The sequence below is a fragment of the Aspergillus tubingensis genome, assembly GCF_013340325.1.
Source record: "Aspergillus tubingensis WU-2223L DNA, scaffold_3, whole genome shotgun sequence".
In the NCBI taxonomy this organism is placed as follows: Eukaryota; Fungi; Ascomycota; class Eurotiomycetes; order Eurotiales; family Aspergillaceae; genus Aspergillus; species Aspergillus tubingensis.
This window is the reverse complement of record NW_023336277.1, coordinates 3,364,992-3,380,763: the sequence shown is the minus strand read 5'-3', so window position 1 is coordinate 3,380,763 and position 15,772 is coordinate 3,364,992. Positions and strand designations below refer to the sequence as shown.

Here is a 15,772-nt window from a genome sequence, read left to right as displayed (position 1 = left end):
GAATGGGAATGATCGGCAGTGGGGCAGGGCGCTCAGCCACGATCGGGCGATTTAGTTTACTTCGTACGGAGTACTTGTATTATTATAGAGTAACAAGTGGTAGATAATGTCGAGAGAATGCTTCGAATCATGGCTAAAACTGCAATAACGTGGTATCTCTAAATCACGGCTCCGCCCAATTATGCAATATAATGCACTCACTACTCATACACCCATCGCTACAATAGCATCGCTTCATGCTCCTCGTCCTCCAAAGTCCACATCCATCGCTGCTGTCGCTCGCGCTCTGTCAACATGCATCGCTCGTCGTCGTCCAGCTCCGTCTCGCGCAGCCACTCGTTCGGCCGATCCCGCAGCCCATATCGTTGTCCCCACTGCCGTCGCTCATATTCCAGGAACCCGCCAAAGTGCTCGTCCGTGTTGGCCACCCAGATCGTGCTGCCATCCGGCGCGTAGTCGGCACCGCCGATCTCCCCAAAGAAGTCGTGCACTTGGCGACGTTGGTATGTCTGCGCGTTGACCACGGCGATGCGGTCCGCCGGCTCACACAGGAGCAGGGTGCGCGGCCCGCCGCCCACGGGCGACCAGCGCAGTGACCGGTATCCGGCCACATCGGACTCGATCTTCTGCAGCATCCGCCACATGCGCACATCCCAGATGATCGCTGTCTTATCTTGATTGCTTGTGGCGATGTGGTGCATGTCGGGCGCCCAGGCGCACGCAAACCCGAAATCGCGGTGTCCGCGCAAAGGGTGCACCGGGCGCCCGGTATCCGCTTCGACGACCCACGCGTCCGCCGAGTCGCCAATCAGCACGCGCAGGCGCCCGTCTGGCGAGGTCGTCGTGCAGTTGATGGCCCGCGAGAGCTCGTGGTCCGCCACAAACGTGTTGGTCTCGCAATCCAGCACCCGCAAGTGACGGTCATTCGACGCGAAGATCCCCAGTGGAGACCGATTCGTCCGGCTCGGAATGATGTCGACATGGTTGGTGATGCCATTCGCGTCCTTGGTCACATAGCCTTGCACGCCCGGGCCTGTCGTGCCCGCCGCTCGCACGGCATATTCGCCCGAAAACCCGCCCGCGATGGTCGTGTCGTGCGCCGACTTCATCGTCGAGATCTTGACGGGGCCCTGCAGCCCCGACTCGACCGTCGGCCGTGACAGGTCGAGCAGGCAGACGAGATCGTCGTATGCGGGCACCCACGAGTAGACCTTTGACTCGTGTGCAAAGTGGACGGTATTGTATGCCGCCACCGACATCAGGTTCCGGAGCTGAAAGTGCTCGACGGTGGCTTTGTGTTCCGTGTACATGGCCTTGCCGCGAAAGTACGACTCTTCCTGCGGCAACCTCGCGCCAGGCCGTTGCCGGGAATATTCCAGGTTGTGGTACGATGTATACGACTGGTCCCGCAGCTCGCGCACATAAGCCCGTTTGATCCGCAAGGCATCCCACCAGGGGATCTGTTGCAGATCGTAGAAATCTCGCGCATACCCCGGCGGTCGATAGATTTTCGGCGGAGGGATCCACCCGATCAGATGCGCAATGGCGCTGCGGGGGAGGTGTGCCGACGACATGGACAGACTGGGAATCGCGGAGGCGGCGGACGACTGGTACAGCCACTGGGCAATAAACTGGTCCACGTTCAGATTCCTTTCGCGGGCTAGTACTAGGTTAGCATGCCGCAAGAACCGTAGAAACCGATGGAGACTCACTAGTTCCAACCACTGGAGCAGCAAAATGCGTCTCGCCCGTCGGGTCGGCATTGCTTGAATCGTCCCCCTCGGAAAAAACATTGCTGTAGTCGTCGCGCATGGAACCGGGCCCCATATCAGATAATTCAGGAGCAGAGGGTGAAGGTGGGTCGTGATAAAAGTCTTCCAGCTCTTCCTCTGACAAATACGCCGTGCCATGGCGGGTCCCCATGTCACTGGCGACATCGTCGTCGTATTCATCGTCATAATCCGAGTAGAACTTTTGCGTGTCATCCGGGTCGTCCTCTGCGATCGACTGCGACGTGGACCCGTTCTCCATCACCGACGGCTCATAGTCCATGATCAGATCGGTCGCCTCCCCATCTTCGGTGTCGCTGGAGATGGTGGACGCGACGTGGTGCGCGGGCACCGGGGTATCCAGCGACTGGTTGAGGAGGGCTGCCATACCGACGTGTCCACCGATGTAGGGCTCCAGCGGGACGCCACCCATCTCCGACAGCGCGTCTGTCATTTCCGAGTCCGAAACGTACCATTCCACCGGGGGCGACGACGGGTTGGGCGCATGGTCGGGCACAGTCTGACGCACCAGTAAATCGTCGCGCGCCCTCACCGCATTCACCACCTCGGAGGAAGTAGCGTAGGGCCGATCGGGAGACTCGAAGACGTGCGTATACTGGGGGACAGCCAGGAAGGCGGAGGCGGCCAATTCGCTCGTGTTCCGGTCGTCTGTATCACCGTGGATGCCCGCCGCGGAAGCGTCCGAGCTGACGGCGGGCGCGGGGTCTTCGATGGACGGCATCTGCAACCGGGTCGACGAGGAGGCGTTAGGCGAGGGCAGACTGTCTGGGGTCCAGGGATGTGAGGATCTGGGGACGGTGCATGCTGACGGGCTGCGGGCGCGGGTACTCGGGGGTCCCGGCAGGACCGAGGTGCTGGAGGAGGACTCGGAGGCAGAGGAGGATGAAGACGAAGGGAAATCGGAGGCAGTCGGGCCAGGCATTCCGGTCAGGGCGGCGCGGCGCAGAGTTGGCAACGGGGCTGGCCACCGATCAATTGGGGCGAGCGGTGGGGAGGAATAAGCAGGGAGTGGAATATAAGTAGTAAGGAATTTGAGACGGAGGAGGGATCAACCGGTGATTGGCACTGGGGTGGGTTGCACAGGGATGAGGGCCGGTCGGGACCACGTTGTTGGCCCTCCGATCGCAATCAATCAATCAATCAATCAATCAATCCCCGGTCGGATCTGGACTTCTGCAGCCGATAAGTCAAGTTCACCCCGCAGGGCGTATTGCCCACCTCCCCCACACCGATAGGGATAAGCGTAGGGTTGAACTCCCAGAGTGGGACAACCACTGCGCTAACTGGAGAGAAAATGGGAGAGAGTCAGTGTGTGTTGTGCGTTGTGTGACCAACCCGCCATGAAGAGGTCAGTGGTGGTGGTGGTGGCTTAGCAGTGTGGGAGGAGAAGAAGGAAGGAAGGGAAGTAAGGAAGCCAGTGGGAGGCGGACAGAAGGAATGGAAGAATCCCGAGGTGGAGGGGCGGTGTCGCACCAAAGTAACACACCACCAATAAAGACACCACCACTAGATACTGGCCGGTGAACAGGTTATAAGATGGAGGTGAAGGCCAAAAGGTAGTAAGTAGGTAGAAGGGAAAAAGCAAAATACCCGACAGGACTCAAGATGGGAGTGGGAGGCCAAGAGGCCGTCAATCATACCCCAGTTAGGTAGACTGCAGGAAAGAGGCAGCAGATGCCGCAGAAGAGGCGGGAAAAGAGGCAAAAAGTAAGAGAGGAATGGGAATGAAAAGAAGGAGACGGTCGAAGAAGAAGTAGAAGTGAGACAGAGAGGGAGGAGGAAAAAGCAACTTGGAACTGTAAGAGATGGAAGTGAAAGAGAGAGAGAACGTGGATCCCGATCGGGGCTGTCACATGGAGGGGGAGAGTTGCCGATCACGAGGCAAGACAGAAAGAGTATGATGATTGAAAAACTAGTAGAACTTTATGTATGGGGGTTGCTGCAGTTTGTGAGTTGGGGAAGTTAATGCTGCTTCTATTCTAACCCTGTTTTAAGTTTAAAGACTAGGTGTGAAGTAGTAGTGGTAGTGCTAGTAGATAGTAGTAGATAGTACTTGGTACAAGTGACATGGTCTGATTCTAACGGGATGTATATGTCCGCAGTCAGGGCTTGCTGCTACCAAGTACTAAGGTAAGTACTAAGTAGTTCAAATCCCGATTGGGTTGGTTTCTTTTTCTCTGATGTCTGATCTATTGTATTAAGGCTTGGTAGTGCTACTCCACGTTCACGCAGCCTGATTTTATCTGTCAGATTCCCCCATTTTGAGGCTCCCACTCCAGCCGTAGAGGTTGAACATGTTGTTACACTATTGCTGTATGGGTACGTTTCACTTCTTTCTGGTCAAGAAGATCCCCCCATCAAATATACGAAGAAACTACTTACTACCTATCTACTGCGGGAAAGTTATGACAGGACCCACGGCCTGAGGCCTCCTAAGAATAGAAGCATAGTAGTGTCGGTCTGACTATTATTCCGACTCCGCTGACTGGTCACAACAACCAGATTCATTGACACCACTCTGGAACTGTAAGTCACTGTGCTTTGGTATTTAAGTAACTAGTACTCAAGTTCTTCATATAAAACATTTCAAAACTATTATCCTATGTTATAGTCGTTGTTAGTTGCTTGTTTCATAAACACTAATCATCCGGCCGCAATCAATGGAGCTCATCTCCCCCTATTACAATATAACTAGCCAATGTTACTTCTACACCGATTAACATTGATCCTGCGACGTACTTTACTTATTCTACTTCGAGTTGATAGATCTTCCATTCCACAAGCTTGGTAATTGATCTACCGCCATGTTACATTTGGGCATAGATGATGTATTAAGGAGTCTTCGTTGTCGAACAAAATTAGCTGGCCAATTTTGTACACGAGAAGTACTTCTCAATAGAGTGTCCAATGCATTCCCACATACAATAGCGCCAGTGACGTTAGTACGACTTACCTGAATACGATAGTTGAAGTGTAACTAAATACCAATGCTGCTGTATGATTGGCCCCGCAGGCCGAACGTGGGCGGGGTATGTGCCTGAGACACCAACTGATATGATAATGTACGTAGTAGTACTACTTATCTCTGCACATTGATAACGCACCATCCCCCCCTCACTTCTGTTCTGTAGTAAGTATGTATACCCCAGCAACTCCACATCCTTCTTTCATTAATACCACACTGGAATTCTCGATTCACTCAAAATCCGAGCTATCCCATCATGTCATCCCAGGAATTCCTACTAATTCTCATGCCCTGTGCTTTCCCAGACAAATGGATCGATAGCCTGAAAAGAGCTGTGCCTCACCTGCGCATCGAGAAACGCGAAGTTGACCGATTTGCTACGGAGCTACCCACTGACGTATCCCCCGAGACATGGAGACAGGTTACAGCACTCTTTACCTGGAGGCTTCTTCCGCCCATGGAACTGGCTCCAAGTCTACAATATGTTCAGCTTTTGAGTGCCGGGTGCAACCATGTTATGGGTACACCGCTGTTCGATGAGACCGACGTTGCATTCTGTACAGCAAATGGGGTTCATCCGTGAGTTTTTGTCAAGCATATTCTGGAAGAAGGAGATAACTGACGGATCAGACCTCAAATCATAGAATGGGTGTTCATGACCTTCCTTGCCTTTCAGCATCATCGTACTTCGACCACACCCATCGATAGGAACATAACGCTAACGATGAGATAGTCCCGGCATACCTTGACAACCAAAAAGCCGGTCAATGGATCGACCCGACATCGGATGAGGACACTGAGGATGCAGTTGGCCTCAGAGTGTGAGTGTGACTTTGAGTCTTTCAAGTATTCAGCAATTGACACACATATTAGTGGAATCATGGGCTATGGAAGTATCGGCCGGCAATGCGCCCGAGTCGCCAAGGCCTTTGGCATGGACGTTCATGCCTTCACACTGCACCCCCGAGCCACGCCCGAATCGCGAAAAGCAGATTCATATAGCGAGCCAGGCCTTGGGGACGAGGACGGTCAATTTCCGTCAAAGTGGTTCTGGGGCAAAGATCAACTCAATGACTTCCTGGGTTCAGATCTGGACTTGCTGGTGATTACTGTACCGCTGACTGGGGAAACACGAGGCATGATCGGGCGGGAGCAATTTGCCCAGCTCAGCAAGAAGAAGGCTTATGTTAGCAACATTGCCCGGGGCGCAGTGATTAAAACAGATGATCTTATGGATGCCCTGGATGCGGGTCAGATCCGAGGCGCAGCACTGGATGTTACAGACCCGGAGCCATTGCCAGCTGACCATAAGCTGTGGGGGTATAAGAATGTCATCATTACTCCGCATTGCAGTGGGAATTCAACCCACTATAATGATCGTGCGATCAAGATACTGCAGAGCAATTTGGAGAGACGGGCTCGTGGACAACATCTGATCAACCAAGTTGATAAAGGCTTGGGATACTGATGTAGATGGATGAGAATCTAACGATAACATGAATATTCGCCCATAGAACTATAGATAGCTAGATAAATTAGTGTTAGTATGATTAGAGAGCGTATGAAACTCAACAAGTCGCAGCACACCCTTCAGGCTCCCTCTATACCCCCGCTTATGCCTCAGGCATTACTATTTCAGGCGGTGAGGGTCTGCCCAACATATGGAGAAAGTGGCAGGCGGAAGTCAGCGCGGCGTTGATCGCCGTTGCTTCCAGGCAGCGATCACAACTGACTAATACATAGGTACATTTCGAATGGGGGAGTGTCTGTCTGTTGCATTGGCTATAGCATCTTGATTGTTTTCTTGCCAACTTATATCCTGAAACTCATCCACAATCAAAGCCACGTCCAGATATTCAATTCGTCTGCGAACTCAAGCTCCATGCGCCGACAGCCGCCACGTGCTTCAGTAATGCCGGGTCCATACGAGTTCCCCACTGCAATCAATTATTTTCCCTGTCAGTGGAATCAATCCCATTCATCGACCGTCCCACCCTGTCTGCTTAGTTCTCCACCCGCATCTTCATCCGCTTAACCTTTCGCACCCCTCTAATACCGGCCGAAGAACCTGGTATCGGGGAGGAACAGAACAGATGGAAGCCCGTATTGGATCGGACAACGGCACTGGGCCTTCCGCTCCAACGTACGGACTCCCACACCTCATCGACGAGAAGCAGCAGGACAAATATCCATTGCTGCTTGTCTACCTGGCCAAGCAAACCCCAGCCGAACAAGCTTATCTTGCTTCTCGCCTACACGAGTTCTTTAGAAAGGAAAATATAACACTGACAAGATGGCAACCATCCTCGGGGCTGCTACGTCGAGTCGCCCTCCATGGCTCTTGCCCAGACAGCCAGGCGAACATCCACGCAATGGCCATCTTAGCATATCGGGCTGGATGGACAAGATTCCTCGTAGCAGATGGTCTCACCCAGCGCCAGGTACATGGGAATCTTCGCTTGTGGGAGGATCCACTGTTGTCACTGGTAATGGTCGTTGTCAAGCCAGAGCCAGTTGTCTTAGCCCCAACGGGCGATTTTTGCGTCTTCGCTAAGCGGACCACTGTAGACGGGTTCAGCAAAGATTTTCTTGAAAAGCTTTCCAACTTGCAACCACCGAAGAGGTCGCTCATGCATAACATTGAACGCGATCGATATGATGATCCTGGCCTCACTCTCTATGACCCTGACCGGCCCCCATTTTCCGCCGACAGAGCAACCTCTCTCAGTCACGAAGAACGGTTCAATATTACCGCGGCCTTCTTGACAAAACACACACCATTGCCACCGGAGCTGGCGGAGCAAGTCCTGGACTGGCTTTCTATAGCCAACGAGACTCCTATGTGGTTGCCGCCGTGGATATACCACAAGGAAAAGCACCTGAACATCTTTCTCCTGTTCCCAGCCACGCAACCCGAGCTTCATCATATCCAAACCCTCTTCCAGAACGTCATTGAGGACTACCGGAAAATCGAGCGCGCCGGTGTTCGGTCATATACCATCACTTTCATCCCTTGGGAATATCACAGAACCAGGTCTCGCCGTGACCTCGCAAACCTATGGGAGGCGTATCGGCTTAGAACAGGGGACAACTCAGCCCCATTCAATATATACTTTCTTCAACAGATGCCCGTCGCTCAGAATGTTAACGACCTTGAACTAGGGATTGTCAAGTACGAACGAGGTGATTTGCCAAATGTGGCACGAATAACCCTGAAAAACGTAATCCTAGACAGAGGACCCTGGATTGAAATGATGAGAAGACGAGGACAGGCGGCAGAACAGTACATGTACAGTCACAAGGTCGACCCGGAGCTACTGCGTCCATTTGACCAACCATTCTACCCCAATCCACCGCGATGGCTCCCAGCAAAGAAAGGGCAATACACCATACCAGTGTTTTATCTCACGAAAGGCCTCTCCCGGACCGAAAAATACGAGATAGAAAAAGAAATCCGCACGTTAGGCCAAGTGGAAGAGAGTCACTGGGGATCTAAAGTTGCATGTTACGTTCCCTGGGACGGTGAAGCGGATGGCACATTCGACGACGTCTGGAAGATCTTCTGGGAAGTCTTCACCTATCACGGAGAACGCGACAGCCATTTCCCTATCTTCTTCATAGATGCCCAATCGGCGATGGATGATACTGTCCTTGTTGTGCATCCGGACCATTTGTGGTTTGACCAGTCCAACTCTAGAGCGTTGGCAATGCTGCAGAACGTGATGTATCCTAGTGTACGTGGGCTTCAGTACGGTCGGGTGAGAGGTCGCGAGGCGCATACTATGCATTCGAATGTCAGCGTCGGCAACATGTTCTTCGAGGAGTATACACGACCCCAGCGCTTTCCGAGACCGGATTGGCCTTGTCATGGGTTTACGGCAGCGCAGGTGTGATGATTACTGATTTGTCCATTTATTTGTTGTGCGGTGATCTCTTTGATGTTCTTTGGAATCGTTGCACCGTAGCCCTGATCTTCGGTTCTGGAGATAGTGCTGATAGACTTGTTATTTGGCAATTCCGTTCGCACGTTACTGCAATTCGTGGAATATCTTTGTCCATCCGTAGCACGGCCGTCCGATCTATCAACTCCCACGCGAAGTATCAACTAGCTCTAAGAAATCAATACCTGATACATACAATATACTTACTGTCAACCGAATATGATCGTCAGGGTACAACAATACATCCGTCCTGAACAACACCATTATCATCCCCGGCCATCAATGACTTCTCCCTGCACATCTGTCAGCTTATACATATACTCAAGGTCTTTAATTTCAGATTTCGACTGTCCCAGACTAGCAGTATCCACCCGTGTGTGGATGGGGCTCGATCCAGCAAACTGAAGGCATGCCAATAGTAACGTTCATGTCAGAGGGGTGTCCTATGTATATAACCAGAGTATTCCACCTTCCGACTTACCCCATTTTCAATCCTTCATAGTAGAGGCATCTGGTACTTCTTCATAAAGCACACTTCTCTCTTTACAAAAATCACAGGCATCATTAAAACAGAGTCTCCCATCCTCCCAGCCATATCACACAAGTATAAATGAGGTTTAGATAGAAAACGGCACCCGAAACCCGGACAGAATCCCCAGTGGCGAGCGAGCGGTCTCGGGTGTCGGAACTCGAGTGGACCGACCCACTTTACATCTCGGGACTCGATCGAGTTCCGTTATTCTGCCACAGTGCCACTATGATCTGCCGCGTAAACTCGCAACTTTTTCTCAAAAGGGGATGGGATGTGATAACTCTTATTGGTTGTTCGATGATTTCTAAGATGGTTGTACCGTCGCACGGTGTGCGGGCCTCGGAGACATATGATTTATCGATTGGGTTCTAGAAAGGAACGGAAGGTATTATTGATCAAGGGGGCATTCTTATGTGATTTATCTTGGTTCCGTGCTCAGGGTTAAATAGGTAGTGGGCTGTTTTACTTATATATATTGCTTGTCGAAGGAAGAGAGACTGTTTAATATTCAGATCACTGTTCAGTCTATCGTCTGTCTCAAAACCGACCATGGAATCCGCAATCTCAGAGAATCTGACCCTCAAATGTGGGCTGCAAATGAAGAACCGTTTGGTGAAGGCTGCAATGGCAGAACATATGTCTGACGGTGATAACCTGCCTACCGAGCTCCATAATCGCGCTTATGCCGAGTGGGGACGGGGTGGTTGGGGTATGCTTCTGACAGGTGAGTGCCATTCAATGTCTCATGTGGTAATGAATAATGCGCTGAGTTTGTAACAGGAAACGTCCAAGTGGATAGAATGTACCTTGGAGATGCGCATGACCTTGCACCAAACCCAGCTATCGAACCAGAGCTGATCCGCAGATGGAGCGAGTGGTCCGCTGCTTGTACGAAACATGGCACGCCAACAGTCATGCAAATCAGTCACCCTGGAAGGCAATCGCCCATGGGTGCGGGCTCGCGGTGTCTCACTGCGAAGAATGTAGCGCCCAGTCCCATACCGCTGAACATTGGTTCGAGAATCGTGGATAGGGTCGCGAGCTCGGTGATTTTCGGTACACCGAGGGAGATGACCCAGAAGGATATCGATCATGTGGTTGAGCAGTTCGTTTATACTAGTCGGTTGGCATCACAGACGGGATTTCAGGGAGTGGAGTTGCATGCAGCACATGGATACCTTTTATCGCAATTTCTGTCGCCAACGGCGAATCTAAGGACGGATAGCTATGGCGGTTCGCCGTCTGGCCGTGTGAAGATTATTGTCGATATCATCCGTGCGATACGCAAAACGGTTCCTGCGGATTTCTGCGTGGGGATAAAGTTGAACTCAGTCGATCATCAATCCGAAAGTGCGTTGAAGGCATGTGTTGAGCAGCTCAAGCTGATCGTTGAGGCCGGTGTGGACTTTGTTGAAATCAGTGGTGGGTCGTACGAGGATCCCTCGGTAGGATGAACTGTCCCCTTGGCATGTGGTTGGTTGCACAGCTGATAATTGACCAGATGATGAGTTCCTCCACGTCAACTAAGCAGCCCGAAAAGTCCGCTCGGACAGTGGCTCGGGAGGCATTCTTCCTGGAGTTCGCCAGCGCTATCCGAGCGCAATTCCCAGGGACTCCATTGATGGTGACGGGCGGTTTCCGTACCCGAGCCGGTATGGAGAAGGCACTGACAGATGGGGACTGCGACATGATTGGAATTGGGCGTCCAGCAGTCCTCAAACCGACTTTACCGAATGACATTCTATTGAACCCAGATGTCCCTAAAGAGAGCGCACGGCTTGTCACGCAACAGATAAGCCAGCCTTGGATCCTGAAAATGTTGAGCAACAGATCGGTTGGGGCTGGCATTGAAAGTGTAAGTGAGATGTATGTGATTGGGGTGCCACTCGCTGACATTACTTCCTTTCTCAGAGTTGGTATAGTAGCCAGATAGAGAAACTCGGTCGTGGTATTGTCCACAAGATTGCGTGAGAATATTGCGGCCTTTATGCCAGGAGGGCCGAATTGTCTAATGCTATATGTTGCCGTAATTCTTTTTGTGTATTTCTACATGGTCATGAGTTCCGGGTTCAGCGAGAGATGCCACTTTATATAAATCTGCCTCGTTGCGTGACCATGCTAAGGCGAGGAACGGAAACTCATTTCAGTCCAATCAGGCATGATATGTTAGATTAATGATACTCATCGACGAAAAGAAAACGACATAAGAAAACGACCATCGTAGTAGAGGTGATAACTTTGGTTAAAGCTCATACCCCTGGATTGAGTCAGCAGGCATGATGTCCCATTCGGGATTCCACGAGAAGAGTTCAAGACTGTCATCCGCCATGCTATTTAGCAATGGATCGCTATCGCTCAGACCAGACAGGACATCTCCGCAGTTGGCTCGGGTCCATGACAATGGCCCGTCCGTGAACAGTAAATCAAGTATCTCTGCCGTGATAAGACTTTCATCAACCATGGCCAACAACAGGGTGTCAGGATTTGTGAGAGCGGTCCTGACATTATCAGCGAGCGGCCTTAACCGATCAGCACATACGGCTGCCTCGCCCCAGCGCTCACCGATGTTGGTGAGAAGCTGAAGACATTGAGGGATCGAGGTATGTAACATCTTATGAGCTCTACCTTGTAGCGGCTCATAATTTCGTGCTGACCAGCACGCCTCGAGCGAGATGACTGCAGTTTCGAAGAGAATGTGCACCCCATGCCAAGGATAGAATAGCCTCCGACGCCGCTCCTGAGCGAGGTAATCTTGGATCAATACTGATGATGCATCTAGCACAGCCTTCCAGTTGTCTGGACCTCTCAATCTTAGACGGGGCGTAGGCCGGTGGATGCGCGCCATGAGATGGTGAAACTGCACATGTTTGAATTCAAGCATATCATATTGTGTGTATGACTGTGCCTTCTCGTACCACCTTTTCAGTCTTTGGGTGATGCTCTCAATCCAGTCTTCTATCGTGCTGCTGCCGAACTTGGTTAAGTCTTCTTCCAGGTGCAGCACTCTATGAACCTCTGTTTCTAATGCACGATACCGACATATATGGTAAGCCACAGACATCTTGCTCGGCTTACTGGTGGAGTAACCCGGATTGATGTTTGCCTTTTCTGTTGTGGGGAGCTAGCCTTCTATGAGTTTCTTAAAGAGTCTCAGAGTTTGAGAAGCCTACCTTTACCGTGATTGCCTCCTCCGGGAATGACAGTGGAAGGCGGAGGTTCGTACATAATGACCTCTCCATACCGTACGCTACCCAAAATAGTATGCTTCGCTGACAAGGCTCTCCTTGAAACAGATGATTGCAGTCCATATAGAGCCCCAGATTGAGGACAATACGAACAGCGTTAGAAATGCATGTCCAATTGTCTACTCTCTCCGGGCACATATGTGCATAGTGAGCTAAGAGTAAAGAAACCTGTAGTGCCTGTATTTCGCTATGATCTGTTATGGTCTGTAGGTGCTTCAAAGCCGCGTTATAGAAAGACTCTGAAGCCACTCGAGCTTGATAATCGGCCTTCCATGTCAATGTCATGGCAGAAATTGCCAGTGCGATAAGCAATACAAAATACTCGAAATGCCCCAAACCAGCATCAGTGGGCACGTGGTGGATTGGTAGTGCCTTTGGGTCCTTCAAATCCTGACGCTGGATCCTGTCGAGTATTTCGTTTACCATAGTTTCTGACACGCAAGGGTACTGGGGCAGGTGGATGTCAACATAGTTTCGAATCATGCGGTTGATCGCCGAAAATGGAACACTACGTAAGTTAATCGGCGCCCCATGATTGTAATTATTATGTTGTAGGCTCAAATTCTTCTCAGGATTATACTGCACCCGTTCACGGGCTATTGCCAAAGGGGGACAGGAAGGTCGAAAGAACAATGGAGATGAGGCTTTAGAGCCCAGAAACGAGTTTTGGAAGGGGACGCCAATGGATATGGTAGCCTGCGCGACGGCCGTCGTGATGAGATACGGAACATTACTGGAGGCGGCGTTGAATGAGCGCAGCTGTGCTTCGAGCTCTTCAACCCGAGCCTCGAGTGACTTGACAAAGCTTGAAACACATAATTAGTCCTAGATGATCCCAGACAAGGTGTAGATACATACCTCCTTGGGACTGCTTCCTTAGAGCTGGGATCAAAGCCCAAGCAAGGTAAGCTTGCAAGTTTGCACGGAGTACATGCTGGAAAGATGAAGTCACACTATGGTGCATCGCCGTGTTAGAGGCGGAGTATGAATGTCACATGCATGTTACAGCAACGAAAAGAATGACTGGAACAAAGTATTATGGTATCAAACCTTCGTCTTGCGTTTCCGACAGCGTGAACATACTTTAGTCGAGCGCCTAGATCGTGGCATTGTGGGCGGCCAACGTGCATGAGACAGTATGAAGTCGCAAGAGTGATGCAAGATAAACAGAACAACTACTATATCTAGTAATAGTCACATATTTCCCCGCATCACCTGATAAGGAACAAAATCAACCAATTGTCTCGAAGCAAGCTACGTCTGTCTAACGCATCCAGGCTTAGCGTAATATCACAGTACCCCGTGATGATGCTAGACCCAAATTGGATGGGTTGCCTCGAGTCCATTCAATTCAACTCTCTCTCAAACAACATTCGGATCGATTCCAGTGGTCTGTAATTAAAGAAACCCTAGACGTGTCTTAAAGCGAAAAGATCGCTGATAACGAGGACCCAACATCTGAAAAGATGCTGCCGACTTGTACCCGTTGCAGAAGCCGGAGGATCAAGGTACCTATTACCCTTCCCTTATCGCAATCGTCACCCAACAGTAGACTAACGCACATTCTTCCAGTGCGACTCCTTGCTTCCAGCATGCGCAAACTGCTCCAAGCACGATGTGGAATGTACCTTTCGAGATGAAGCTTTACAAGTAGATGTCACCCGATGGTCTGCATGACAAAACCCAACAATAAATCAGCCGAAAGCTCATAAAAGATAGCTATCTCAAGACATTACAGGATAAAATCGAGAAGCTGAACACTGAATTAACGATAAATCCTCAGATCTCATCAAGGTGAAAGCACACTATTGTTACTTCACTCGGCCTGAAGCTAATTCGGACCTGGACAGCGAAAGTGGCCTAACAGAGACTACTCCTGATGGCATCCCAACAGAACCTTCCTCAATCTCCTCCTTCATTCTTATGCCCGGCTCTGGTAAAAGTCTTTACATTGACCTCTCACTTCCATCACGCATGGTCGAGGTCACACTCGAGGTACTTTCACAACGCCAGGAAACGCATGACAAGATGACTGTTGATGAGGAAAGCTTCTCATTTCCAGACATTCCACGTCTTGACAGGTCCACACTTACCCCGGGTGCGGTGCGTGGCCTTCTAAAAGATTACCATCGCCTTGTTCAACCGAAATATGACATTTTGGACGTCGGAATTTTGAGCTATGATGGCATGCACCTACGGAAGCTGCCTGAAACGCGAAGATTTCAGATACTTATGGCCTGCGCTATTTCCGCCACCCAAAAGTCGTACAAAGAGCCAATTTGGAAACCGTTCGCCAATACATGCCGTGAGTGGGCAAATGACTTCATTGCCCCAATTATATCTTCTGCCGACGCAGACTCTATGAAAGCTATTCTGCTCCTTGTCGTATACGAAATGGCCGATCCGACTCGAGGCGTTATCTGGGAACTCCTTGATGTAGCGCGAAGGACGTGCTTGCAGCTAGGCTGGAACCGAACCGCCTCGTCTTTCAACGAGACCACAATTAATGGGGAACCAGTATCGTATGATCCCATGAGAACTCGACTAATGCATGTACTTAGGGATATTGAAGGGTTGGTACAACAGCCATCATCATTGCCAACTAAGCTCATTCATTGTAGGTCACTACGAACGGTATCAAATCGGCCAACCTTGTCAATTGAGGATACAATATATAACGCAACAGACGAGGATATACCGTCTACTATATACAGAAAATTATTTCGAGCAATATACGGCACTGGTCGGACTGGCGACATCGGAAGCTGCCCTTTTGTTGGTCCAATCTTAGCCCTGATCGATGGAGCCGATGGTATTGCAGACACCGCTCCGGCGTCACAGGAAATCTGGCTCGTCCTCCTAGTCACCTGTGTTAGGCACAAGCAATGTGTGACTTGCTATCAGGAACCAGACGACCAGCAAGGGAAAGGAATGAGAACGTTAAGACTTAGAATTGTCAAGGCAGCCGCAGAGCTTTTATCGAGCACACACAGAGTAGCCTTCAGTGGTGACGGCTTTGTATCACCGATTACAGCATGCTCTAGGGCCCTTATATCTGGGTGCTCTATAGCGACTGCTATAGTGAAGAGATGGACAACCTTTCAATCGCACTTCAGAGACTTGATCCTATGCAGTGAAATCCTAACCTTGTTCTGCTCCCATTGGAAGGGTGGTCATTCGTACCTCCATGCCTGGCAGATTATTACGGACCTTTTGCATACCAGTATGGAACAAAGACTTTAAATCACACATACCAACCTGGCAAGCCCGGTGGCAAGCAAGCCATTGAGCTTTGGATC

General features: G+C 50.6%; 6 protein-coding genes across 6 annotated transcripts; 4 read left to right on the top strand and 2 right to left on the bottom strand.

Annotated features, from left to right (window-relative positions):
* Window positions 1-218: 218 nt before the first annotated feature.
* On the bottom strand, window positions 219-2,712 carry AtWU_02250 (WD40 repeat domain-containing protein; the record flags this gene model as incomplete). The annotated part of the gene is made up of 2 exons (XM_035497364.1): window positions 219-1,660; window positions 1,713-2,712. The coding sequence occupies 2 exons, from the start codon at window positions 2,710-2,712 to the stop codon at window positions 219-221; spliced, it is 2,442 nt and encodes an 813-aa protein (XP_035353257.1).
* A 2,299-nt stretch (window positions 2,713-5,011) lies between these two features.
* Window positions 5,012-6,223, top strand: AtWU_02249 (D-isomer specific 2-hydroxyacid dehydrogenase family protein; the record flags this gene model as incomplete). Its single annotated transcript, XM_035497363.1, has 4 exons — window positions 5,012-5,334; window positions 5,386-5,438; window positions 5,489-5,576; window positions 5,629-6,223. 4 exons carry the CDS (start codon window positions 5,012-5,014, stop codon window positions 6,221-6,223), a joined length of 1,059 nt encoding a protein of 352 aa, XP_035353256.1.
* Window positions 6,224-6,848: 625 nt separating this feature from the next.
* Window positions 6,849-8,648, top strand: AtWU_02248 (similar to An15g04430; the record flags this gene model as incomplete). The annotated part of the gene is made up of 1 exon (XM_035497362.1): window positions 6,849-8,648. One exon carries the CDS (start codon window positions 6,849-6,851, stop codon window positions 8,646-8,648), a length of 1,800 nt encoding a protein of 599 aa, XP_035353255.1.
* A 1,129-nt stretch (window positions 8,649-9,777) lies between these two features.
* Window positions 9,778-11,199, top strand: AtWU_02247 (NADH:flavin oxidoreductase/NADH oxidase family protein; the record flags this gene model as incomplete). Its single annotated transcript, XM_035497361.1, has 4 exons — window positions 9,778-9,952; window positions 10,009-10,673; window positions 10,730-11,083; window positions 11,140-11,199. The coding sequence occupies 4 exons, from the start codon at window positions 9,778-9,780 to the stop codon at window positions 11,197-11,199; spliced, it is 1,254 nt and encodes a 417-aa protein (XP_035353254.1).
* Window positions 11,200-11,470: 271 nt separating this feature from the next.
* On the bottom strand, window positions 11,471-13,583 carry AtWU_02246 (Zn(II)2Cys6 transcription factor; the record flags this gene model as incomplete). The annotated part of the gene is made up of 4 exons (XM_035497360.1): window positions 11,471-12,349; window positions 12,399-13,278; window positions 13,332-13,426; window positions 13,524-13,583. 4 exons carry the CDS (start codon window positions 13,581-13,583, stop codon window positions 11,471-11,473), a joined length of 1,914 nt encoding a protein of 637 aa, XP_035353253.1.
* A 356-nt stretch (window positions 13,584-13,939) lies between these two features.
* Window positions 13,940-15,136, top strand: AtWU_02245 (c6 zinc finger domain containing protein; the record flags this gene model as incomplete). The annotated part of the gene is made up of 5 exons (XM_035497359.1): window positions 13,940-13,981; window positions 14,046-14,140; window positions 14,193-14,267; window positions 14,330-15,026; window positions 15,095-15,136. The coding sequence occupies 5 exons, from the start codon at window positions 13,940-13,942 to the stop codon at window positions 15,134-15,136; spliced, it is 951 nt and encodes a 316-aa protein (XP_035353252.1).
* Between the last annotated feature and the right edge of the window lie 636 nt (window positions 15,137-15,772).